General features: G+C 34.6%; 1 protein-coding gene across 15 annotated transcripts in view; it reads right to left on the minus strand.

The window, feature by feature from the left end:
• Window positions 1-27893, minus strand: part of sm (heterogeneous nuclear ribonucleoprotein L) — a 345011-nt gene that overhangs the window by 161715 nt on the left and 155403 nt on the right. For all 15 annotated transcript variants that reach the window (XM_073990802.1, XM_073990798.1, XM_073990795.1 and 12 more), the window contains 2 exons: window positions 13105-13287; window positions 12460-12526 (listed from right to left, as the gene is read on the minus strand). In XM_073990802.1, the coding sequence (XP_073846903.1) occupies window positions 12460-12526; window positions 13105-13287 (250 nt within the window). The remainder of the gene's footprint in view (window positions 1-12459; window positions 12527-13104; window positions 13288-27893) is intronic.

Here is a 27893-nt window from a genome sequence, read left to right on the forward strand (position 1 = left end):
AACGCATTTCTTATAAAATCCTAGGTTCGCAATTTGTCATGGTCACAAATCAGGTTCTATAATATGTGGCCAGAGTTTGGATATCGTATTCAGATTAGAATGTATAGGCTTGGTACTACCAGATTGATCTTTCTTCAGTAATTATTAGGCATCATGGGAGCGTATACGTGCTGACAACATGTATACGCAACCTTAAGTAGAGCTCAAATCTTCATAATCAGAGAGGTTCTAAAGTTTTTTGCAAAAAAAAATCTACTGAGGTTTTTAGGAATTTTTGTTTATAAAAAAAATAGTCCAGAGATCTTCAAGATTTTTTCTGTAGACAAAAAATAGTCCTGAGTTTTTCAGGAATTTTTTCTATAGAGAAAAAAATAGTCCTGGGGTTCTCAGGAATTTTTTTCTATAGAAAAAAATAGTCCTGAGTTTCTCAGGATTTTTTTTTCTATAGAAAAAAATAGTCCTGAGTTTCTCAGGAATTTTTTTCTATAGAAAAAAATAGTCCTGAGGTTCTCAGGAATTTTTTTCTATAGAAAAAAATAGTCCTGAGGTTCTCAGGAATTTTTTTCTATAGAAAAAAATAGTTCTGAGGTTCTCAGGAATTTTTTTCTATAGAAAAAAATAGTCCTGAGGTTCTCAGGAATTTTTTTCTATAGAAAAAAATAGTCCTGAGGTTCTCAGGAATTTTTTTCTATAGAAAAAAATAGTCCTGAGGTTCTCAGGAATTTTTTTCTATAGAAAAAAATAGTCCTGAGGTTCTCAGGAATTTTTTTCTATAGAAAAAAATAGTCCTGAGGTTCTCAGGAATTTTTTTCTATAGAAAAAAATAGTCCTGAGGTTCTCAGGAATTTTTTTCTATAGAAAAAAATAGTCCTGAGGTTCTCAGGAATTTTTTTCTATAGAAAAAAATAGTCCTGAGGTTCTCAGGAATTTTTTTCTATAGAAAAAAATAGTCCTGAGGTTCTCAGGAATTTTTTTCTATAGAAAAAAATAGTCCTGAGGTTCTCAGGAATTTTTTTCTATAGAAAAAAATGGTCCTGAGTTTCTCAGGAATTTTTTTCTATAGAAAAAAATAGTCCTGAGGTTCTCAAGAATTTTTTCTATAGAAAGAAATGGTCCTGAGGTTCTCAGGAATTTTTTTCTATACAAAAAAAATGGTCCTGAGGCTCTCAGGAATTTTTTTCTATAGAAAAAAATAGTGCTGAGGTTCTCACGAATTTTTTTTCTATAGAAAAAAATAGTGCTGAGGTTCTCAGGAATTTTTTTCTATAGAAAAAAATAGTCCTGAGGTTCTCAGGAATTTTTTTCTATAGAAAAAATAGTCCTGAGGTTCTTAGAAATTTTTTTCTATAGAAAAAATAGTCCTGAGGTTCTTAGAAATTTTTTTCTTTAGAAAAAAATAGTCCTGAGTTTCTCAGGATTTTTTCTATAGACAAAAACAATCCTGAGATTCTCAGAAATTTCTTCTATAGAAAAAAATAGATTTTCAGGAATTTTTTCCGTAGAAAAAAAATTCTGGATTTTTCAGGAATTTTTTTCTATAGAAAAAAATAGTCCTGAGGTTCTCAGGAATTTTTTCTATAGCAAAAAATAGTCCTGAGGTTCTCAGGAATTTTTTCTATAGAAAAAAAAGTAGTCCTGAGGTTCTCAGGAATTTTTTCTATAGAAAAAAAAGTAGTCCTGAGGTTCTCAGGAATTTTTTTCTATAGAAAAAAATAGTCCTGAGTTTTTCAGGAATTTTTTCTATAGAGAAAAAAATAGTCCTGAAGTTATCAGGAATTTTTTTCTATAGAAAAAAATAGTCCTGAGGTTCTCAGGAATTTTTTTCTATAGAAAAAAATAGTCCTGAGGTTCTCAGGAATTTTTTTCCATAGAAAAAAATAGTCCTGAGGTTCTCAGGAATTTTTTCTATAGTCCTTAGGTTCTCAGGAATTTTTTTCTTTGGAAAAAAAATAGTCCTGAGGTTCTCAAGAATTTTTTTCTTTAGACAAAAATAGTCCTGAGGTTCTCAGGAATTTTTTTCTATAGAAAAAAAAACTAGTCCTGAGATTCGCAGATTTTTTTTTTTGTTTTAGAAAAAAATAGTCCGTAGGTACTCAGGATTTTTTTTCTATAGAAAAAATAGTCTGAATTTGTTTCTATAGAAAAATAGTCCTGCGGTTATCACGAATTTGTTTCTATAGAAAAAATAGTCCTGAGTATCTCAGGAATTGTTTTTCTATAGAAAAAATAGTCCTGAGGCTCTCAGGAATTTTTTACTAAAGAAAAAAATAGTCCTGAGGTTCTCAGGAATTTTTTCTATAGAAAAAAATTATCCTGTAGTTCTCAGGAATTTATTCTATAGAAAAAAAAATAGTCCTGCGGTTCTCAGGAATTTTTTCTATAGCAAAAAATAGTCCTGAGGTTCTCAGGAATTTTTTCTATAGCAAAAAATAGTCCTGAGGTTCTCAGGAATTTTTTCTATAGACAAAAAAGTAGTCCTGAGGTTCTCAGGAATTTTTTTCTATAGAAAAAAATAGTCCCGAGTTTTTCAGGAATTTTTTTCTATAGAAAAAAATAGTCCCGAGTTTTTCAGGAATTTTTTCTATAGAGAAAAAAATAGTCCTGAGGTTATCAGGAATTTTTTTCTATAGAAAAAAATAGTCCTGATGTTCTCAGGAATTTTTTTCTATAGAAAAAAATAGTCCTGAGGTTCTCAGGAATTTTTTTCTATAGAAAAAAATATTCCTGAGGTTCTCAGGAATTTTTTTCTATAGAAAAAAATATTCCTGAGGTTCTCAGGAATTTTTTTCTATAGAAACAATAGTCCTGAGGTTCTCAGGAATTTTTTTCTATAGAAAAAATAGTCCTGAGGTTCTCAGGAATTTTTTTCTATAGAAAAAATAGTCCTGAGGTTCTCAGGAATTTTTTTCTATAGAAAAAAAAAATAGTCCTGATGTTCTCAGGAATTTTTTTCTATAGAAAAAATAGTCCTGAGGCTCTCAGGAATTTTTTACTAAAGAAAAAAATAGTCCTGAGGTTCTCAGGAATTTTTTCTATAGAAAAAAATTATCCTGTAGTTCTCAGGAATTTTTTCTATAGAAAAAAAAAATAGTCCTGCGGTTCTCAGGAATTTTTTCTATAGCAAAAAATAGTCCTGAGGTTCTCAGGAATTTTTTCTATAGACAAAAAAGTAGTCCTGAGGTTCTCAGGAATTTTTTTCTATAGAAAAAAATAGTCCCGAGTTTTTCAGGAATTTTTTTCTATAGAAAAAAATAGTCCCGAGTTTTTCAGGAATTTTTTCTATAGAGAAAAAAATAGTCCTGAGGTTATCAGGAATTTTTTTCTATAGAAAAAAATAGTCCTGATGTTCTCAGGAATTTTTTTCTATAGAAAAAAATAGTCCTGAGGTTCTCAGGAATTTTTTTCTATAGAAAAAAATATTCCTGAGGTTCTCAGGAATTTTTTTCTATAGAAAAAAATATTCCTGAGGTTCTCAGGAATTTTTTTCTATAGAAACAATAGTCCTGAGGTTCTCAGGAATTTTTTTCTATAGAAAAAATAGTCCTGAGGTTCTCAGGAATTTTTTTCTATAGAAAAAATAGTCCTGAGGTTCTCAGGAATTTTTTTCTATAGAAAAAAATAGTCCTGAGGTTCTCAGGAATTTTTTTCTATAGGAAAAAATAGTCCTGAGGTTCTCAGGATTTTTTTCCCTAAAAATAGTCCTGAGATTCTCAGAAATGTTTTACATTAAAAAATAGTTCTAAGCTTCTCAGGATTTTTTTTTCTATAGCAAAAAAAAAAATAGTCCAAATTTCCCAAGGTATGTAAAAATAGGGACAATTTATGAAGAACAATTAGAAAATTATCCATATTTACAAATGTATATGTATGTGTGTTTTGCAGCTCCTTCCCTTTCTTTTTGCTTGGCCACCCTAAACATATCCTTAGTATTTTCTCTGAATAAAGCAATTAATTAGTATTTAATGAATTAGCGCCCATGTATAACAGCAGATTTGTGGTAAAAATAATGACCACACAACGGAGAATAAAAGAACAAGAAAAACAACACAAAGGCTGTCTGTTAACCATACAAACTGACTGACAGACTGACGTGACTGATTAAATACTAAAACCTAAAGAATGTATAAATAAATTAAATTAAATAAAACCACAAATTCATTCATATCCCCGCTTCCCGCTCTTTCTCTCTCTCTCCAACCCTTACTTCTTTCTCATTTAGTTTTCATTCAACATTCCAATTTAATTCACTTCTACTATAACAACACAATAAACATGAAAACAACAACAACACCAACGACAAGAAGAAATAAATGAAAGAAAAGAATACGACAACGAAAAGAACCAGTCACTGGAAAGCAAAGCAAAGGAAAAAAAATTATGTTTTGTTGAAAAGAAAACCAATGGAAGAATGAATGCAAACAAAAGGCAAGCAGGAGAAGCAGAAGAAGAAGGAAGGCGCGATGAAGAAAATGCCACCCACCAACCACCTCCATTACCTGGATCTTCATAAGATTATGCGTTTACTACTACTCTCTACTAAGAAGGAGACAGGCTGTCTGGCAGGCCAAGAAGATGGTGCGAGAAGCCAAGAAAAATGTTTACATTGAATTATTTGTGCAAAAAATGTGGAAGGCAGGTGGGTGGTTGACGATGACGCTGCTGCTGTTGGTTGACTACCACAAGATGTTGATGTGCCAGGCAGGCAATCGCATTTCATGTGGAGTCTGTTGCTTGTCAGGTGGTCGGTGGTGGGCGTTGGTCCATTCGCTGTGCTCAAATTTGGCGTGGGATTCAATACATGTGGCATACAGAATGGTTTTTCTTACATGCACAAGCATATATCATTTAAAGACCGCAATGGCATATTGGAAAACGTGTCGAAAAGACCTTCAAGAATAATCAAGGGAAACTGTTGTTCTTTCCCATATCGTTATGGACAACCCCAGGGTGTGTTCCTTCCGAGAAAGAGGGGATTGCAAAGGAACGTGTTTTGTTATCCCCACTCATTATCTTTATCGATTGATTGGATTTGAATAAGAGACACTTCAACAGGGAACAATGGGACTTTCCTTTCGTAAATGACCCCAAAGAAAAGTTGTCGTTTGAAATAAAAAAGAACTCGAAGTAAATATCCTACTTTAATCTGGACATTTGGGGTAACTACTCTGTAGATTTAAGCGGATGGCCTCTTAGAGAAGTTCCTAAGTAGAAAATGGGATAGAAAAAATAGTTCTGAGGTTCTCAGGATTTTTTTTCTATAGAAAAAAATAGTGCTGAGGTACTCAGGAATTTTTTTTCTATAGAAAAAAATAGTCCTGAGGTTCTCAGGAATTTTTTTCTATAGAAAAAAATAGTCCTGAGGTTCTCAGGAATTTTTTTCTATAGAAAAAAATAGTCCTGAGGTTCTCAGGAATTTTTTTCTATAGAAAAAAATAGTCCTGAGGTTCTCAGGAATTTTTTTCTATAGAAAAAAATAGTCCTGAGGTTCTCAGGAATTTTTTTCTATAGAAAAAAATAGTCCTGAGGTTCTCAGGAATTTTTTTCTATAGAAAAAAATAGTCCTGAGGTTCTCAGGAATTTTTTTCTATAGAAAAAAATAGTCCTGAGGTTCTCAGGAATTTTTTTCTATAGAAAAAAATAGTCCTGAGGTTCTCAGGAATTTTTTTTCTATAGAAAAAAATAGTCCAGAGGTTCTCAGGAATTTTTTTCTATAGAAAAAAATAGTCCTGAGGTTCTCAGGAATTTTTTTCTATAGAAAAAAATAGTCCTGAGGTTCTCAGGAATTTTTTTCTATAGAAAAAAATAGTCCTGAGGTTCTCAGGATTTTTTTTCTATAGAAAAAAATAGTCCTGAGGTTCTCAGGAATTTTTTTCTATAGAAAAAAATAGTCCCGAGTTTCTCAGGAATTTTTTTCTATAGAAAAAAATAGTCCTGAGGTTCTCAGGAATTTTTTTCTATAGAAAAAAATAGTCCTGAGGTTCTCAGGAATTTTTTTCTATAGAAATAAATAGTCCTGAGGTTCTCAGGAATTTTTTTCTATAGAAAAAAATAGTCCTGAGGTTCTCAGGAATTTTTTTTCTATAGAAAAAATCGTCCTGAGGTTCTTAGGTTTTTTTCTATAGAAAAAAATCGTCCTGAGGTTCTCAGGATTTTTTTCTATAGAAAAAAATAGTCCTGAGGTTCTCAGGAATTTTTTCTATAGAAAAAAATAGTCCTGAGGTTCTCACGAATTTTTTTTTTTTAGAAAAAAATAGTCCTGAGGTTGTCAGGAATTTTTTCCTATAGAAAAAAATAGTCCTGAGGTTGTCAGGAATTTTTTCCTATAGAAAAAAATAGTCCTGAGGTTCTCAGGAATTTTTTTCTGTAGAAAAAAATAGTCCTGAGGTTCTCAGGAATTTTTTTCTATAGAAATAAATAGTCCTGAGGTTCTCAGGAATTTTTTTCTATAGAAAAAAATAGTCCTGAGGTTCTCAGGAATTTTTTTTCTATAGAAAAAAATCGTCCTGAGGTTCTTAGGTTTTTTTTCTATAGAAAAAAATTGTCCTGAGGTTCTCAGGATTTTTTTTCTATAGAAAAAAATAGTCCTGAGGTTCTCACGAATTTTTTTTTTTTTTTAGAAAAAAATAGTCCTGAGGTTTTCAGGAATTTTTTCTATAGAAAAAATAGTCCTGAGGTTCTCAGGAATTTTTTTCTATAGAAAAAAATAGTCCTGAGGGTCTCAGGAATTTTTTTCTAACGAAAAAAATAGTCCTGAGGGTCTCAGGAATTTTTTTCTAACGAAAAAAATAGTCCTGAGGGTCGCAGGAATTTTTTTCTATAGAAAAAATAGTCCTGAGGGTCTCAGGAATTTTTTTATATAGAAAAAAATAGTCCTAAGGTTCTCAGGAATTTTTTTCTATAGAAAAAAATAGTCCAGAGGTTCTCAGTAATTTTTCTATAGACAAAAAATAGTCCCGAGGTTCTCAGGATTTTTTTTTATCTATAAAAATTTTACTGTTGTCTGAAAAGTTCTATGATTGTCTACCTCATCTATCTTCCTTGATTTCACACCAGCTTCTTGGTTGCCTGGTGTAAGCCAAGACCGACATGTCCTTTTGTATAAAGCAGAAGAAAATTCTTGCAGGATTATGCTTTCTTTTCACGATAAGGAATAATAATAAGAATAGTGTTGTTGGTGACGATGCTGATAATAATGTTGGCCATGGTGGCTTCACTCTTCATTTGTTAGGGAGTTGCAAAACTTCATCTCCTTACTCTGCACCTTTTCCAACATTACCTTGGATTTCTTTGTTTGAAGTTTCGAAGCCATGCAGGCTGTCCGCCAACCTCATGCCAGGACCAAATCCTTAACACAGACGACAGACGGATTACAATTTCAATTGCATACCTTTAGGCTTTTAATTTGGTAAACCATTCAAGCAGAGAGCGAGAGAATGAAAGCGAGCAAACGAAGAAATGGAAATGGATTGAATTTGATTCAGATATTCAACGGCAACAATGGAAGAAAACCAAACTTTGGCGACTTGGAATACAAAGAAAATTTGAATTATGTATGTAGAGGTAGGTATGTGGAGCATGTTATATTTAATTTAGTTTTTGTATTTTATTCTACTTTATCTCAACAAAAACTCCTTTTGGCTATTAAATTTGTCTAGCAATAAATTCAGCCAAGTCGACCCACTTTTAGCCCCATCCCAAGGGATCCTTCCTAAGAAGAACAACACAAATCCTTTTTTGTCTGCCACTGCTGAACTTTTTGTTTGGTTGACTCCTTTGTGTTGTCATTATTAAAACGTTTACGAAAGTTGATAGTTTTGTTTCGAAGGTGTTCAAACCCCAACCCAACCCCAGGCCGCTACCTAAGAGAACCATTCGTGTTACTCTGAACAATGGTCCCAACTAAAAGTCAGGTCCTCCTTTAAAAATAAAAGAAGAAACTGACAAAAAAAACTTTAACAAATGAATGGTTTGAGGTTGTCTTGTATATTCCACTCTGTTCCGCTTCGTTTTGTTTGTTGACAATGCCGGTGAATTCCCTTGTTTTTTTCGTTCGTTGGTTCCTTCTTCCTATGAAAATAGCCTCCTGACAATAGTGTCATAGACAATTTGCATTTATTTCGCAAAAAGAAGAAGCGAGCGAAACAAAACAAGAGGAAGTTGTTGTGAAAGGACAGCAAAAATTACAACATGAGTTCATAAACTTTTATGCCATACAAAGTGGGGCTACTCGAGAGGCAGCCGACAGACAGACAGTTGGAGATTGTAGTCAGCCAATGGGCGGAGAGGAACAGATTAAATCTTTAAAGTTGAAAGAGAAAACATGTATTGAAATATCCATTGTAGGGAAGAAAATGTCATTTGCAAGGGCCATCTACAGCAAGGAAGATGGCATACGAGGTATTTAGTCTACTCTATAGAGGCATCAGGGACCATCTACTTCATAGCAAAGCTCCTCATTTCATAGTGGAGTACATAGAGGCACCTACACCTAGGCAAATATGCACTATCTTGGCCAAATACGAGTAGACGATCACTAAGACTCTTTACTGCAGGGTGGATGGCCTCTAAAACCCCTACTATGAAATAGATAACCTTAGTCGGGGTATTTAAAGATCATCTACGCCATAGTAAAGATCATCTACTCGTCCTTAAATGTCACTATTTTGCCACTTCTCGACCATACATTCACTATTCGCAGCCTTTTGTCTATATTTTGTATCGCCAAAAAAAAAATAGAAGAAAATTCCTTTGTTTGCATTCTTGGTTTGTTAAATGTTTACCTTGGCCGGCAGCACACAACGTGTATTTGTTGTTTTTGTTGCACAAATGGAAATAATGCCAACGCCGCTGATGGTTACGCGTACATGTGATGCGGAGGTGCCATAATAGCTAATTACATCAATTCGTCTGGTGGCGGTGGTGGTGAGTGGTTTATTTGGTTTCACATGTTCTACATTCAATTCAATCCCCACCGTTCACGAATTGCATTTCCCTCAATCTCCACTCAAAATTTGTCCATCTGTCTTTGTTTACTTTGGTTCATTTCAATACTGCTCCACCACCACACTACACTCCTCGGGGAAAAAATAATACCACAAGCTAGCTGCCAGCTTGTCTCATTGAAACACCAGAAGCTAGCGATCCACCCACCCTCATGCAAACAATTTTTGGACAAAAAATTTTCGGTACCCGCAAAAAAAAAAGAATTCGCATAAAATGGCCATAAAAATGTGAATGAAATGAATTGGTTGAGTGGTGTTGTTGTTGGCCCCAAACAACCGACTGACCACTGTCTGCTGCTGTTTGTTTTCTTAGCACAATAAAAAAATTCAAAATAGCAACAACAGCACCACACAATCATTTTAGTGACACGCGACAAATTAGCTGAAACATCAAATAAAAAAGCCCCAATCACCCTGAAAGAAGTGTGGAAGAAGACGGGCCAACAAAAACGCCTAAGACACAAAAACTAAACAAATAATGTATTCACAAAGCGAACACATCGTTAATCTAAACATTTGCAAAGGAGGTATAATACGAAAGAAGAAATCGGACAAAATTGGCTTAAAATCCCATAAAAAAGATATATGAAGAACATTAAAGAGTAAATAAATTGTAATTGAGGTGGCCTTTAGTTCTTTATTGCACAGAAGAGGATGTGATAGGTCAGCTACTCCATAGTAGAGAACCACCAAGGTCGTAAGATGTCATCTACTCTACAGTAGAGGACCTCAGAGGTCATCTACTCTATAGTAGAGGACCTCAGAAGTCATCTACTCTATAGTAGAGGACCTCAGAAGTCATCTACTCTATAGTAGAGGAACTCAGAGGTCATCTACTCTATATTAGAGGACCTCAGAAGTCATTCACTCCATAGTAGAGGACCTCAGAAGTCTTCTACTCTGTAATAGAGGACCTCAGAAGTCATATACTCTATAGTAGGGAACTTCAGAGGGGTTCTACTCCACAGAAGAGGACCTCTGAGGTCCTCTACTCTATAGTAGAGGACCTCAGAAGTCATTCAGAGGTCAGCTACTGTAAAGTAGAGGACCTCAGAGGTCAGCTACTGTATAGTAGAGGACCTCAGAGGTCAGCTACTGTATAGTAGAGGACCTCAGAGGTCAGCTACTGTATAGTAAAGGACCTCAGAGGTCAGCTACTGTATAGTAGAGGACCTCAGAGGTCAGCTACCGTATAGTAGAGGACCTCAGAGGTCAGCTACTGTATAGTAGAGGACCTCAGAGGTCAGCTACTGTATAGTAGAGGACCTCAGAGGTCAGCTACTGTATAGTAGAGGACCTCAGAGGTCAGCTACTGTATAGTAGAGGACCTCAGAGGTCAGCTACTGTATAGTTGAGGACCTCAAAGGTCAGCTACTGTATAGTAGAGGACCTCAGAGGTCAGCTACTGTATAGTAGAGGACCTCAGAGGCCAGCTACTGTAAAGAAGAGGACTTCAGAGGTCTTCTACTCTACAGAAGAGGACCTCTGAGGTCATCTACTCTATAGCAGAGGACCTCAGAGGTCATCTACTGTATAGTAGAGGACCTCAGGGGTCAGCTACTGTATAGTAAATTACCTCAGAAGTCATCTACTGTATAGTAGAGGACGTCAGAGGTCATCTACTGTATAGTAGAGTACCTCAGCGGTCATTTACTGTATAGTAGAGTACCTCAGCGGTCATCTACTGAATAGTAGAGTACCTCAGCGGTCATCTACTGAATAGTAGAGTACCTCAGAGGTCATCTACTGTATAGTAGAGTACCTCAGTGGTCAGCTACTGTATAGTAGAGGACCTAAGAGGTCATCTACTGTATTGTAGAGGACCCCAGAGGTCATCTACTGTATAGTAGAGGACCTCAGAGGTCATCTACTATAAAATAGATGACCGCAGAGGTTATCTGCTTCATAGCAAAGGACCTCAGAGGTCATCTACTGTATAGTAGAGGACGTCAGAGGTCATCTACTGTATAGTAGAGTACCTCACGGTCATCTACTGAATAGTAGAGTACCTCAGCGATCATCTACTGAATAGTAGAATACCTCAGAGGTCATCTACTGTATAGTAGAGTACCTTAGCGGTCATCTACTGTATAGTAGAGTACCTCAGAGGTCATCTACTGTATAGTAGAGGACTCAGAGGTCATCTACTTCATAGTAGAGGACCTCAGAAGTCATCTTCTTCATAGTAGAGGACCTCAGAGGTCATTTACTTCATAGTAGAGGACCTCAGAGGTCATCTACTTCATAGTAGAGGACCTCAGAGGTCATCTACTTCGTACTAGAGGACTTCAGAGGTCATCTACTTCATAGTAGAGGACCTTAGAGGTCATCTACTTCATAGTAGAGGACCTCAGAAGTAATCTACTTCATAGTAGAGGACCTCAGAAGTCATCTACTTCATAGCAGAGGACCTCGGAGCCCATCTACTCAATAGTAGAGGACCTCAGAGGTCATTTACTTCATAGTAGAGTACCTCAGAGGTCATCTACTTTTTAGTAGAGTACCTCAGAGGTCATCTACTTCTTAGTAGAGTACCTCAGAGGTCATCTACTGTATAGTAGAGGACGTCTGAGGTCATCTACTGTATAGTAGAGTACCTCAGCGGACATCTACTGTATAGTAGAGGACCTCAAAGGTCATCTACTGTATAGTAGAGGACCTCAGAGGTCATCTACTGTATAGTAGAGTAACTCAGGGGTCATTAACTCATAGTAGAGAGGTCATCTACTCCATAATAGCGGACCTCAAAGGTCGAATACACTATAGTAGAACGCTTTAAATGTCCCCTACTCTACAGTAGAGATCCTTAAAGGTAATTTACTCTATAGTAGAGGTTCTTAAAAGTCATCTGCTCTATAGTAGAGAACCTCAAAGGTCATCTAATCTTTAGTAGAGGACCTCAAAGGTCATCTACTCTATAGTAGAGGATCTCATATGTCAGCTACTCCATAGTAGAGGACATTCAAAGTCATCTACTCTACAGTAGAGGACCGTAAGCGTCATCTCCTCCACAATACACCAATTTTTGTGTTAATTCAAAAGCGACATCATCCATTAAAATATCTCAAAATATTGTTGAAGTTCGCACAAAGCCTGCGTATAAGTACGGTCAGCAATCATACGGCCCTGTGTCACAAATTAATAATAATCATACGCTCAGTTAGCTTCAAGCAAATTATTATTCTATTATTTGGTTTTGTAGTGTATTTCGAGTTTCTTAGTTTAGCTATCAAGTGTCTCTAAATTTCTGAATGGGAATTGTGGATTGTGCTGTGTTCGAACAATTTTGATGATTGGAATCGTATAGAGTAGTTTAAAATTTATATATAGATAAGATAGAGTAGTGAGAATATGTATTGTGAATATCGTTTTGTTGAAAAGGAACAATAAAAGAAAACAAGTAGACGACAAAAAGAGAAAGAAAAAAAATATGCAACAAAAAGCTCACGATACATACCTGCAGTGGCAAGAGTATAATCCCAGCTGGTTTCTGGTTCATTTTTGTAGACATTCAATTTTTCCGGCTGAAATAGAACAACGAATGAGATTTATATATTTACATTAAAACTGTACAAAAAATATGGGAAAGAAATAATTTGCACACATTTGGTTGGAAAGAAAAAACCTTCAAAAATGCTTGCAATAAATCTATTAGCCATGATAGCGTATAATTGATGTCAGTACTTATACGTATATCATTGATAGGTAGACGTATAAGTCTTGTCACCAATCATACACCACCCGATACTCTTTATTTATGAACACTACTAATTGTCATAGACTCCCGGGCATAAATATCATAACTTATTACACATTTTTTCGTATTTTTAGGCAAATTTTTCCCAATTTTTATTTTTTATTTGACATAGATTTTGTTCGCCCACTATGAGAGTCAAAAATGGTTTCAAAAAAGTATCATATATAACATGATAGCTTATGATTGATGTCAATACTTGTACGTATAAGTATTGACACCAATCATACGCCACCCAATTTATACAATTAATAATAGTCATACGCTTACGTACACAATAAGATAAACTCTCACATTTTGTCCATTTTTGATGCATATTCTTTCCCAAAAGTTAGTTTTTTTACTCACCTTGGCAAAATCAATTTTCAAAGTACAACATCCCGAATAAATATCAGCTCCATTTAAGTTCTCTCTGGCTCTGGTTGCCGATTCCAAACTGTCGAATTCCACCATAGCTTGAACGCCATTCTTTTTGAATATGACAATGCGCATTACCTGGCCATGTGGGACACATATTTTATGCAAAACGTCCTGGAAAAACAAGAAAAAAATAAAAATAATTAAATTTCAATAAATGCATATTACAAAACATGTTTTAAACATAAGTACGAAAATTAAGCAAAAATAAACAACACTTATGGCACATTCAAATGCCAACAGAAATTAATGTCATTGCCCAGCCTTTAAACCTCTGTAAAAACACGTCTTAATTGCTTTTGGCACAATCAATATTTCTTTCCAAAAGCCATTTTCAATCGAAATGACCACAAATACCTGAGTTTTAATGCCAAAAAATACCTGTGTTTTGGCCCAAAAACTGCTGACAATGGTGGTCATGACCCCCATCATGGCATTGTGTCTGGGCTGGCTGGGTCATCAAATACAAGGCAAAAAGTAAATGTTTTCATTACTCACATGAATGGAGGATTTTAAGGACAACAGAAATCTCCTGCATTACAACCTACATAGAAGGTGTTTTCAGAAACACCAAAATGTCATAATAGGAGACTTCATCAACTTTAAAAGCTTTCATATAAACCCATCAATAGAAGCTGCTGCCATGCTTGGTATTTACGTTGAAACATTTTCCAATAGGTGTTATCATATCCTTTCATGTCGTGTTAAGGAAAATATTTGCAATTCATTGAGTCGCACAGACATCGAACAAATGATGGTATAACCTAACCTCTGTCGGCCTGTCTTTATTCTTGTCCCAGGTTTACTGGCATCAAGTAAAATTTAACGGGTATTAATGTTGTACCCTAGCCATAGGACAGAAGAAAAATGCCCAACATCCATGTTGTACATGGACAAAAGAGACCAGACCATCAATAACAATGTTGTATATGTGTGTGTTTGTGTCCTGGGGAGATCAACCACGAGATTGCATACCTAAGTCACCTGAGTAACATACAATAGAAACAGGTAGATACATGTGTTCGTGGTAGGAGGGAAATTTTACACCAAAAATAAATCATCTGTTCGAACTAAGGTACGTGGAAAGGCAAATAAAGTTATTTTAGACCCAAAACTTAAAGAATCTGAGGGTAAATGCGATGTTTGGCCTTCAATAATATCATTTTAAATTGTTGTATTAGGGGAGGCGTATGAGTATTGTCACAACGTATACGCGCCATTGTATTTTACAGTCGTATACTCTGAAATAGAAAAAAGAGAGGACCTTAAATGTGATCTACTGTATAGTAGAGGAGCTTACTGTATATTAGAGGACCCTAAAGGTCATCTACTCAATAGTAGAGCACCCTAAAGGTCATCTACTCTATAGTAGAGGACATCTAAGTTCATCTACTCTATAGTATAGGACCTTAAAAATCATCTACTTTATAGTAGAGGACCTCAGAGGTCATCTTCGTTATAGTAGAGGACCTCAGAGTTCATATATTCTATAGTAGAGAACGTCAGAGGTCATCTACTCTATAATAGAAGACTTCAAAGGTCGAGCATACTATAGTGGAGGACTTTAAATGTCACCTACCCTACAGTAGAGATCCTTAAAGGAGGGTTTTTACACCAAAAATAAATAAACTGTTGAAACTACGGTACGTGGAAAGGAAAATAAAGTTAATTTATATCCAAAACTCAAAGAAACTCAGGGTAAATGCGATGTTTGGCCTTTAATAATAAAAATTTTAACTTTTTTTATTAGGGGAGGCGTATAAGTATTGTCACAACGTATACGCGCCATTGTATTTTACAGTGTTATACTCTGAAATAGAAGATCTTACATCTGCAAAGTAGATAACCTCAAATGATCATTAGTATAAATACCACAAAAATCACCTTAAACTTTGTGCAAGGCCCGCGTATAAGTACGGACAGCAATCATACGCATATATGTTTCGATTATAATCATACATGGCTTTGGCTTCAAGTAATTTTATTTTATTTTTGCTTAATAAGCGTACTTCGAGTAGCTGAGTTTACCTATCGTGTATCTGAATTCATTTAGAAATTGTCTACATAAATAACATCTACTCTATTGTGGAGGACATCAAATGTCATATACACAGACGAACATCGTTAGGCTAAAGATTTTAATTTAGCATTTGAAATTTTGCTTTTAGGGCGAAGATAATTTTTAACCTTAATTTTATTAATTTTCTCGTTGGAGTTAAGCTTAATGAACTGTAGATTTTATTGCAAGCTTTCCTTTTTACTTGCATTAAAATCTTCAGGTCATTAAGCTCAACTCCAACCTGAAAATTAATAAAATTAATTTAAATTTGTTTTGCCTTTTGGTAGTTCGGTAACATTGCTGATTTTTAAAAGAGGTCAAGGAATTTCTTTATCGATTTATTGTGGGGACAGAGCGATCTTAAATTGCCTTGTTAGGCATTACACTTAATTATAAAAGGAAACCTTGTCGAAGCACAAGTATTCTTAATCAGGAGGGATATACTTATATTGTTCATTAGGGTGGGGCGATTTGAACACCACCACGGGCGCCTGGATTTTCTGATTATTGGGATTATACTGAGCAAAAAAGTCCACTAGACCATGTGTCTAAGGTGAAAATCGAGGCCCCGCATTTTGACTTGAAGTTTTTTTTTCAAGGTTTTTTTTTGGATATTTTGGCATATATGTAACAGCCAAACCACTGAGATTTTCGATCCAACACAAAGACAAAAATTGTAGCCAAGACAATAATTAGGAACTCTCTAGTACACAGCAAAAGCATTGGAACGCTCCTTCGGGCAGTTATGGCCCCGAGAATGTGCACATTTTTCGGAAAATATCGATAAACTACAAAATTTGACTCAAAGTCAGTGGGTGGAAATTTCCTTTTGGAGATGAAAGCCCTTGGTGAGTGTACTAAGAACGCAAAAGAACATTTTCAGGATAGGTCAAGTTTCTGAAATATGGTTTGGCCAAAATATTCTTGAAAAAAAATTTCAAGTCAAAATCCAAGGGCTGGATTTTCACCGTAGACATATGGTCTAGTGGACTTTTTTCCTTAGTACAATCCCAAGAATCAGAAACTCCAGGCGCCCACTATCACTTTTTTCTTTCCATACAAATCGCCTCGGCCTATTGTTCACACATTCCACACGAATTTTCGAAAATTTAGTTTTCATAGTTGGGAAGCCCTTTCATTTTATTTTCTATAGACTTTCTTTGGAGTTTATGTTACAGGAACATCAGGCTTTGCAATATATGGTCCATGTACTCTTCTTTAACAAGGCCTAAGTCAATGAAATGACAAATTCCAAAGGTATTAATGCAGCGTAAAAGTATTGACAACACGTATACGCTCCAATATAATTTGTTCCATCCATTTGGTCCATTTTTAGAAGGCCTTTTTGTTTTCCATGAGTAAATCTAGGCCCTCCACAAAAATAATATCAGTAAAAAGACTTTTTGGCGTTATGGCTAATAGTGGCGTATTAGTACTGATAGCACGTATACACCACGTATTCCCATTTTGAATTGTTTTCTATTTTCGAAATTATAGTTCTATAAGATCTTTGTTTTATCCTATATCAGCAGCTTCATTTGATATATTAGGATTATTTTCTTCAGATCCCTGGAATCTTTTAGTCTTCTGGGGAATGTTATCTCCTTGAAAATTTCAGTCTTCTAAGGAATATCGTTCGGTTTTTTTTTATAAAGACCGTGGTCTTTGTTCAGAATACCTTTTTGTTTGCTATGATTATATCAATAGGTCTTCAACATAAATAATCTTGATGAAACGATTTATTGGCATTATAGCCCATAGTGACCAGGGACGTACGCAGGGGGGGGGCACGGGGGGCCCGGGCCCCCCCCGAAATGGTTTGGTCGAACAAAATTTTTTAAGCTACTGTAACTAGTTATTATATTTTTTCTCATAAAAATGTTTGTATATTTGAAGATTTCAAATTAAAACTTATATTTTCTTAAGTTTCTGAACAGAAAATGTACATCATTAACAAGTTTTGTAAGAAAATATTTTAAAAATTCTTGTTTGTAAGCTGTTTTTGAGAGAAACTTCCAATAAAATCTGAATTACTTCTTCATGTCATATCATACCACTATCAAATGCTAATTCCTTAATGAATACACCCCATGTCTATTATTTATTCGAACTGTATAGAGCTCTCGAGGCTTAAAACTCATTCGGTTATAACAAAAATAACGAGTTCAGTATTATGGGAATGGAAATATATAAAAAATCTATTGAATAAAATGTATGAAGGGTTGGTCCTTCGTGGACTACATATTGAAAGCCAATTAAAAATTTGTTTTACTGCCATCGCAAAAATATTGTTATTCTATTTTAGACTAATTTGCTAAACAGTATGAAAAAATAATGAAGACAAATGAATTTTTGTGTGTCACTTGATTTTTACTTATCATTACCGAAGTATAATTGTAACCTCAGACTTTAGATTACGAGATTATATACACTAGGATTGTATCGTATATATTTCATCAAAATAATGATTTAAGACTTCACATATGTTTGGACGATATTCGTTTCAGCCAAGATAAAAGTACTTACCACCGTCCGTCCGTCTGTATCTCTGTTTGTCTGGCAGGTTGGAACTCGTGATAACTCTCGGTCCAAGTTATGGATCTCGTAATGTTTTGTCCAAATTAAATTTAAGTCATATCGGTACCTCCGCCATAAAAGTTCAAAAATTTTCACTAAAATAGTCGAAGGGACTAACCGATTCGGTCTAAAATCGAACCTAATATGGTTCGCAAGATTACTTCCAAAAGTACATCAAGGTCCAAAAGAATATGTTTGGACAGCATCTTCAGGTCTCTTATACAAGTCTAACATAACTGCAGTTTAAAGACTGTTCGATGATTTTTTGGGCATTTCGTAGTCTTGTTTACAGCGATATCCTACTTTTCGTGGACAAGTTTATGCTTCCTGACAAAGCTCTAAATACTACGGTGGCCAACTAAAAAGCTTATGGGCGAGGTAACTATCGAGAGGAGTGTCTCTCAAATAATTATTAGTGAATAATTATCTGGGGTTCAATAAGGATCGATTGTTATTTGTCAAAACTATATAGAACTAAGTCCATCAAAGTGTTTGTCATCGAGTCCAAAAACTTCTAATCGTACAATTAAGAAAACAAATTATAACGCTTCTTTTGTAACATAATATTATAAATAAAAATAATCCTGGTATCAGAATCTATCTCTTTCGGTTAATAACACTGTGCAACATTTTTAAGGTTATCTTGTGCAAATAATTTGAAGTGAAGATTTTTTGAAAGTACAGACCCAAAGTACAAAAGCCCTAGTTCCGTTTTGTTGAGTCAGATACAGCTTGGATTTTATGGCCCCATCTAAACATTGTTAAGTATCGACTTTTTAAACAACTCGGGGCTATATCTCTGAAACCAATGCAAATCTTCTTCTGACCTTTGCAGCAAATTTGTTGATAAGGGCCAAAATAAAATATTTGGAGAAATGAAAAAAAAAAATATAATATATCTAAAAATTCCATAATTTGTATACATTTCGCACCATATCTTAAAAACTGTTAAATTTTTCTTAATGTTTTCATTTGGAAACATATCAACGACAACGACAGCCGATATTCTTAAAAATTAGGCTAAGATCATCGAAATAGTGAAAATCTTGCTATAGCAAAGACAACGGCAATTCTTTGTGCTTGTAAAATTCTGCGATAAACCATAACGTGAGCCTGTATGATTAAAAACTTCAATATACTTCAATAAATTTTACATGGCGACATTGCCGAACGTGGCCCGATATTGTCTATTTTCAATTCTAAATATCCTACTCTGTAAATATTTAAAATTGTATCCTTAGTCCCCATTTACATTAAACGATTTTTCTTGCGGCAATTTTTCTCGTTCTCTTTTAAACTTACCTCTTGCGTTTATACAGGCAATTCTGTTTTCAAAACAATGAATATAATTTTAAAAACGAAAAATATAAAAGGAATTGCCTGAAAATTGCCGGTACGAGTAATTTTTTTCCACTTCCATACCCCTTACGTGTCTCTCCTACAAACTGAGACTTAATGTAAATTGGGACTAAATATTATGAATTTTTTCTATTGAATTTATATACTTTGTACCATTATTTCATATAAAATATAGAATAGAATATAGAATAGAATATGTGCCAAAATTTCCAGTCCATCGGACAAAAATTTACCGAGATATGAGCTTTCGAAGGGAAACATTTATTGTGTTTTGTATGTAGCATAGAAACTAAAAACGTCTTTTCCTCGAAGTGGCACTTTATATGTTTTTGTGGGACATAAATCATGTGCTTAACCGAGAGAGTCTTTAAAAAAAACTGCTGGCGGAGTCAGAAAAAATATCAATTTTGTACAGTGTTTTATTTTTGTTAAAATCGAAATTTTGATTTTAACTGTTCAAAATTTTTAAAAATTGATTTTTTAATTCCATTTCGATAATGGACAAGATTATTAGATTCGTAATGATCCCACAAAAATATATGCTGATCGGTTTATTCTTTTTCAAACTACATTGGGTACCGCAAACTGCTTTAGTAAAAACAGTGCTTTATAAGCGGGCATTTGAATGTAAGATTTTTCAAAAAAAAAAAAAAAAAGAAAAAAAAAATAGAAGGTAACTTAAGGTTTAATAGATTTTTTTATAAAAAATGCATGAAAAATGGCTATTCTCATGCTTATACGTGGCCATAACCCCTTAAAATAGTTTTACGTAACGATACACAACATTTGAATTTTTCATGATTTTTGGTCAAGTTGTGCCCCCCCCGAAATGAAATCCTGCGTACGTCCCTGATAGTGACGTATGATTAGTGATAGCACGTATACGTCACATATTCCCACTTTTTTCTATTTTGAATTTGAAAAAGAACCCTTCGTTAGTTTCTCTAGTGTAGTTCTATAGGAAGATCTTTTTTTATTCTATATCAGCTGCTATATTAGGATTATTTTCTTCAGATCTCTATAACCTTTTGGTCTTATGGGGAATGTCATCTCCTTGAAAACTTGAGTCTTCCGAGGAATATCTTTTTGTCTTATTTTATAGGCCAATTTCCCTTGTTCAGAAGACCCTTTTTGTTTGTTGTGATTAACACCCTAGGTCTCCTACAAAAATAATCTTGGTGAAAAGATTTGTTGGCTTTATAGCTCATAGTGGCGTATGAGTAGTGACAGCACGTATACGTCACTTATTTCCGCTTTGAATATTTCACTATCTTTTAACTTGAAAAATTAATCTCTCTTTAATTTCTCTATATTAGAAAACCCTTTTCGTACTATATCACTATGGAGTGTTTTTTTGGGATCGTCATTAAAGACAAGGCTTGCCTGTCCTCTAGAACCCGTCAGTCTTGTAGAGTATAGCCTTTGGTCTTCTTTATGAAAGACCCTTGGCCATTTTTAAAAAGAGACTTTTAATTTATTTGTGTAAATCTGTTGGTGCTTCACAAAAATAACACGTAGTGAGAAGGTTTTTGGAGTTATAGGATGGCGTATGACTAGTGACAACACGTATACGCTCTTATTTCATTTAATTTATTTCCTGAATATGCCTATGTTCCTCTATTTAAATTTAAGTTTTTTTTTTCTTGAGTGTACATCCTTAATTCCTTAAGACCATTAGAAAGGACTTATGCGCGCATAAGAGGAGGAATAACGTATACATACGAACACATAAAGTGGGATTTGAGTTTTCAGTTAATTGACATAATGACAAATACCAAGGTTTTGAGAGAAAGATGAGACTGGAAATTTATAAATGACAGCCTGATGAAAATGGCCTTTAATTTGAATAGAGGAATTTTATGGCAGAAAAAAATTTAAGAGTTAAATATTCAAAATTCGTTTGATTTACTTTTCAAACTTTATGAAGGCCATAAAAAAAACATTTGTTTGACTATTAGCTAAGCAACAGTTTCGCAACTTTTTTTTAGATTATTATTTTATGATGATTTTTGAGTAGCATCATCAAGGATATCCATTGAAATGTCTATTTATCTGTTCATTCATTCATTGTTTTAAATGAGTTTTTCCCTTTCTGTTTGCTTTTTATAGGAAAAGCAACATGTAAAAGCGGCACAATAGAGCCAAAGATAGACATTTCATAATTTCCAAATGTTGGCATTTTGTCAAAAAAACAGAAAATCGTAAAATGTGATAAAACGTTTCAATGCTAGTTCACAGTAATGGCAAGGCGAAGCAAGAGGAGAGAGAGAGATGGCACGAGAGAAGAACAGCAATAATAAAACAAATAGCTGTGATAATGGCCTAAACATAAACACTTAAAATACAAATATCCTTTTAACACATTTAAGGACCATCCATGAGATGATGTTTGTGTGAGACATTAAGAACATGGCATGGCATACTAATGACTTTTGTAAAAGAGGATATTGAATTCAATAATGGAAATGTTAAAGGCAAAAGATTGTGGATAATAAAACAAATAAGGCACTGAAATATTCTTCACAGAAATATATTTGTTGGGAAAACTATACAAAAAACAACAAAATTATCTTGGAACTTCAAAGATCACAGTGAAGTCTTTTAATTCAAACTGTCATTTAAAGACTTTATTATGACCCTTGAAGTTCTAAGGAAATTCACTTGTTTTTCTTTTTTCTAACAAACAAATTTCTTGTGAACTGTTAGGGAAATTTGGAGTCCCTTATTTGTTCATCATTTTCCCCCCAAAGAAAATTTGGTTCGCAAACTTTGTTATGCTGTCCTTCAACCGTTCACAAAGACAATGTTTGTGTAATAAAATCGAAAAAAAAAGATTTTTAGAAAAAGATTCCTTAGAAATAAATTCCACACAATCAAGTCACAGAAATAGTCATTGAAATTGATGGAAGTTTATATCTGTTTTTAGATTTGAGGAGTATCACAGGGAAGAGGACATCCATTTGTCAATTGATTATTTATTATTTCACATGAAACGAATACAAAAAATAAAAATATATATAAATAAGTGACAAAGAGATCATTGCAAGTCATAACTTATGTACCGTATTGCGTATGACTATTGTCAACATGTATACGCACCCTAAAACCATTTTCATATATCGCCTATAAGCGACATTTCAAAGGCTTTTCAATTTATTTGAAAACACAAAGCGTTTGCGGCGAATTCCTAAGGGACAATAAAGCCCAAAGGCACATTAAAACGATACTTTTCAAACTGTGTAACATTCCTTTTAACCCCAGAAAAAAAACTACTTGAAATCAAAGCGTGCTGTTAACACCTCTGGTGCGTGCAATACTAATTAGAAAATAAAACACAAACAATTTATGACTTATCTCTTTTTATGACTCCACCAAACAAAAAACAAACGAAGACAGCACAACTTCAAAGGATTTCATTTGGGCTGGCAAGCGTAAAGGCGTCAACGTCTGGCTGTTTCGATAACTCATTAGAGCAAGAGACACTATTAACACACATATAAAAAATATTTCCCGCCTTGTTTTCCCCCCAAAAGAATATTAACGAAATATTTTCCAGCTGTTGTAGGTCCACAGAGTAGAAAATGTCATAAACGTTGACAATAAATGTTACCCTTCTGCACAACAGCACCACTTAATCCTGCCTGCAACTTAATAAGAAGTAAAAAAAAAATAAAAACATCGCAATATCAACACTTTAAAGAATGTTGAACTTGCCAGCAGAAGATTGTGATAATGAAGAAACTTTTTCCGAACGTTAAAACCGACAGCCAGAGTTTCAAAGAATTTAACAACATTGTTTAACAAAAAAATTTCACAGCATAAAAAGTGTCATAATTTTTTGGTAGAAAAAGAAGGATGTGGAGAACCAAAAGAAGTTAAAATTACACGCCATAAACTCATTAAAACTAGCCATATGGGGAAAACGTTTAAGCAAGGCAATAAATTCTTGTTAAAAACCCAGCCAGTATATTGCTATAAAAATTTATTGTTGTGCCCTATGCGGCAGCAGCAAAAGATATTTGTTTCCGTTTGGCGTATGAGTTTTATTAATTTGTTTATGTATGTGCCGTATAAATAACATTCACACTTAACGCACCATTACGCCGAAGAAAAAAAGAGTCATAAAATCTACGGAGACCTTATGACATTCCTATAGAAAGGACAGACACTTGAAGCACATTTTCTGAGAAGACTGTTGTCCCGTATATATAAAGTTTTTTTCTTGAACGTCATTGTTAGAAAAGCGAATAATTCTTCCTATGGAGACCCTTTGCTTATAAGATTATACGATTATGTAGACCATAGTGGTGTATGCATACCTAGACCATAGTGCCGTATGCATACCTTACTTTAACAAGACTTTTGGTCCTTGCCAAGATTACCCTTTTGCTTGCCATTAGTAAATCTATGTCTTCCACAAAGAATTTTGGTGAAAAGACTTTTTGGTGATAAAGGTCATAGTGTCGTATGAGTACTGACAACACGTATACGTCTTCATCTCCTAAAATAATACTTGGTCTCCAAGGAAATTGAGATTTGCCTTCTTTTAGAAAGACCATTGGTCCTGTTGGTCTTCAACAAAAGTATCCATCAGTTAAACGACTTTTTGGCATTATAGCACATAGTAGCGTATGAGTGTTGACAACACGTACACGCCACATATTCGTTTATCGATATATTGAATATTTCTCTACCTTCGAAATTGATAGAAAACTATCTATATTGCTTTACAATAAGAAGACCTTGTTTCATCCTATATCAGACATTTAATATGGCATTTTGCGATCCTTTTCATCTAGAACATTGGTGGCGTTTTTATTGGGATAGCTGTTACAATTTTGATTTCTTTCATCTTCTAAAAAAATACTTTCTTCTAAAACTCGGCATTATTTAACATTTCAATATCCTGGGGCATGCCGATTTGTCTTTTTTTAGAGAGACAAAATAAATATAAAATATACATCTTTTTCTCAAAACCTTCGAAGCGATTGGCTTAACCTTTCGGTGTTCTAGGGAATATAGTTTTGCCACCTTTTACGGTGGTGTTTCAAAAATTAATATATATATATATATAATTGTTCCACAAACATCCCCATAAGGGACAAGGGAGACTTCTCTCATATCAATGAGTGCACCCCGATTCATATTAGCTCAATGATATGGGACCTACAGTTTATCGCCGAGTCCGAACGGCGTGTCTAAGACACCACTTTTGTAGAGAAGTTTTTCATGGCTGAAATACTCAGGAAATGTCGCCAACATTACTGAGGGGTATTTTGCCACCGTTGAAAAGTGTTTTGATGTTGCCTGGCCGGGGAGTCGAACCCACGACCTTATGTGTGCAAGGCGGGTGTGCATACCATTGCACCACGGTGGCACCCAAATTAACCCTTAGTGAAAAAACGTTTTGGCCTGTTGATATTATAGCCCATAGGGCGTATCCGTAGTGACAACACCTATACGCCACATATCTTTGCCTATTTTGAATATTTTTTTCTACCTTCGAAGTTGAAGAATAAACAATTGGTCTGCTACAGAAGATATGTGGATCATTCATTGGGTATTTTAGGGGGACTGCATCTTGGTCTTCCCCAAGACTAAAAGGGCGTATGCGTAGTGACAACACCTATACGCCACATATATTTGCTTATTTTGAAATTTTGTTCTACGTTCGAAGTTGAAGAATAAACAATTGGTCTGCTACAGAAGATATGTGGATCTTTCATTAGATATTTAGTCTAACTTTTAGTCATAGATGAGCCTCCTAATTTTCCCTAATAAGACCCTTCATTGATAGGAAACATTGTCTACAATAAAAAGACTCCTTGGCCTTCCATGAAAAAATCCGCTATTCTATATGAAGCCATATTGGCCTTCTATGAAAAGACATATTTGTCTTCTGTGACAAGATCTATGAGTGCGAAGAAATTTTAGACCATAACGGCGTATGAGTGCTGACAACACGTATACGTCTCATAATTTTTCAACTATTTTAAATATTCATCGACCCTTGAAGTTGAAAATTTTATTCAATATTTTACTCTGTTTTTTTCTACCTTCTAGGTTAAAACTGAATAATTGGCCTCCTGCAGAAGATATATTGGCCTTCGATTAGGTATTTTGGTTGGTAGCTAACTTGGTTGTCTCCAAGAAGTCCATTTAAACTTCCGTAAGTCCCCTAATTCTCCCTAATCAAGACTCCTGTGTAAAAATAAGCATTATCTACTATGAATAGACTCTGCTTGAGAAGACTTTTGGTCTACGACGAGAAGCTCAGCTATTTAATCGGCATATTTCTCTGCTATGAAAGAGTGTGAAGACACTTTAGACCACATAGACGTATGAGTGTTGACAACACCTATACGTCACATGGTTTTCTGCCTATTTTAAATATGTTTTTTCCCATATCTAAGTCTATTGGTCTCCTAAAAGAAGACCATTCATTCCCCTGAAGATAGCCCTACAAAAATATGTTTTCATCTTCTATAAAAAGATTTTTTTGTCTTCCATAAAAAACCTTTTGGCCAACCGTTCCATAAAAGAAACTTTTGGACTTCGGCAACAGGTTAAGAGGTAAGAAGATTCGTAAGAAGATCTTTTCATCACTTCGAAGAAGAGCTATTGGTCTACCGTAAGAAGTCTATTTGGCTTTCTGAAAGAAGACATTTTGGTCTCTTCATTTTCTATGAGAAGAAATATATCTGTAACTATAGCGACGTATGAGTGCTGACAGCATGTATACGTCACATTACATTCTCTAAATTTTAAATACCTTCTACAGATCTTCTACATGGTCTCCATAGGTCCCCTGAAGAAAGACCTTTTGAGAAAACTTTTGGTCTACAACGGAAGCTCAGCTGTTCTAATCGGCATATTTTTCTTCTATGAAAGAGTGTAGAGACCTCTAGACCACATAGACGTATGAGTGTTGACAACACCTATACGTCACATACATAGTTTTCTGCCTGTTTTAAATATGTTTCTACCCATATTTAACTCTATTGGTGTCCTAAAAGAAGACTATTCCCCTGAAGATGCCCTACAAAAATATTTTCATCTTCTATAAGAAGATTTATTCGTCTTCCATAAAAAACCTTTTGGCCATCCATTCCATAAAAGAAACTTTTGGACTTCGGCAAGAAGATGGTAAGAAGATCTTTTCATCGCTTTGAAGAAGAACTATTGGTCTACCGTAAGAAGATTATTTGGTTTTCTGAAAGAAGACATTTTGGTTTCTTCATTTACTTTGAGAGGATCTATAGCTGTAACTATAGCGGCGTATGAGTGCTGATAGCATGTATACATTACGTTCTCTAAATTTTAAATACCTTCTACATATCTTCTACATGGTCTCCATAGGTCCCCTAAAGAAATGCCATTTTGATATTCGTGGCCTCTTACAGGAAGTCTTTTTTCTTTTTAACAGCATGTAAGAAGAGCTAGTGTTCTATTAACTGAATACCTTTGGGAATTGCGAAAAATGTCTTTTGATTTCCCGAAAGAAATGATTTGAATCCTGGAACCTTTTGGTGTCACATAGAAAAACTGTTTGGCCTCCTGCTAGAACATATTGTGGTCCTCTGCAACAAAATCTTTTATTCTACTGCCGGATGTCCTTTTGGCCTCCTTTAAGAATATGTTTTGGTCTCCAACAAGAAAACCTTTTGATATTTAAAGTAGATTTTTTGGTCCCCATAGGAAGAAAGTCTTTTTAGGAAGAATTATTGGCATGTTGAGTCCCTGATCTCCTGAAAGAACATATGTTGGTGTCCCTTTTGCCTCCTACAAGAAGATCATTTGTTATACTTTCCAAAAACATTTTGGTCTCCCAAAGGGACATTTTGTGGTCTCCAATAAGAAATCCTTCTGGTCACCCCTGCAAGATTACCTTTTTTAGCCGCATATAGAAAGAAATCTTGGGCTATGAGTAGAATACCTATGAAACTTCAAAAAGAAGTCCTTTGATCTCTTGGAAGTAGTACTTTTGGTGTCCCATAGGAACATTATTGTTCCCATACAAGAATATATTTGGTCTTCTGCAAGAATGTATTTTGTTCTACTTCTCAAAGACCTTTAGGTCACTTTTAATAATGTATTTTGGTCTTCAAAAAGAAAACCCTTTGGACTTCCATAGAAAACTCCTGTTCTATTGCCCAAAAACCGTTTGGTCTCCTTTAAGAATGTGTTTAGGTCTGATGTTCAATAGGAAGACAATTTAACCTCCTGAAAAAATGACAAGAATATATTTCCATGAATATATTTTCGTCTGCTGAAGAGGCTCATTGATATCCTGGAGAAGAGTTTTTTGCGTTCCAGAGGACGACTATTTGGTCTCCTACAAGAAAATATTTTGTTCTATTGCCGAAAACCTTTTGGTCTCCTTTAAGAAAGTGTTCTGGTCTGATGTTTAAAATGAAGACTATATAACCTCCTGAAAAAATACCTTTTGTTCACCTTCAAGAATATATTTTCGTCTGCTGAAGAAACCTCCTGAAAAAAAGACATTTTGGTCCCCTTCAAGAATATATTTTCGTCTGCTGAAAAAATGTCTTTTGGTCCCTTGCAAAATAACCATCCAACCAGAAGACCTTTTGATTTCCCAAAATTAAGAATTTTGTCTACTCCTATAGGAAGACCTTTAAGAAGACGTATTGACGTCCCATAGCAAGACTATTTGACCTCCTACAATAAGAATTTTTTCTACTGCCGGAAAACCTTTCGTTCT

Source organism: Musca autumnalis, unplaced genomic scaffold (assembly GCF_047663935.1).
Source record: "Musca autumnalis isolate F117 unplaced genomic scaffold, ASM4766393v1 scaffold_5, whole genome shotgun sequence".
Taxonomy (NCBI): Eukaryota; Metazoa; Arthropoda; class Insecta; order Diptera; family Muscidae; genus Musca; species Musca autumnalis.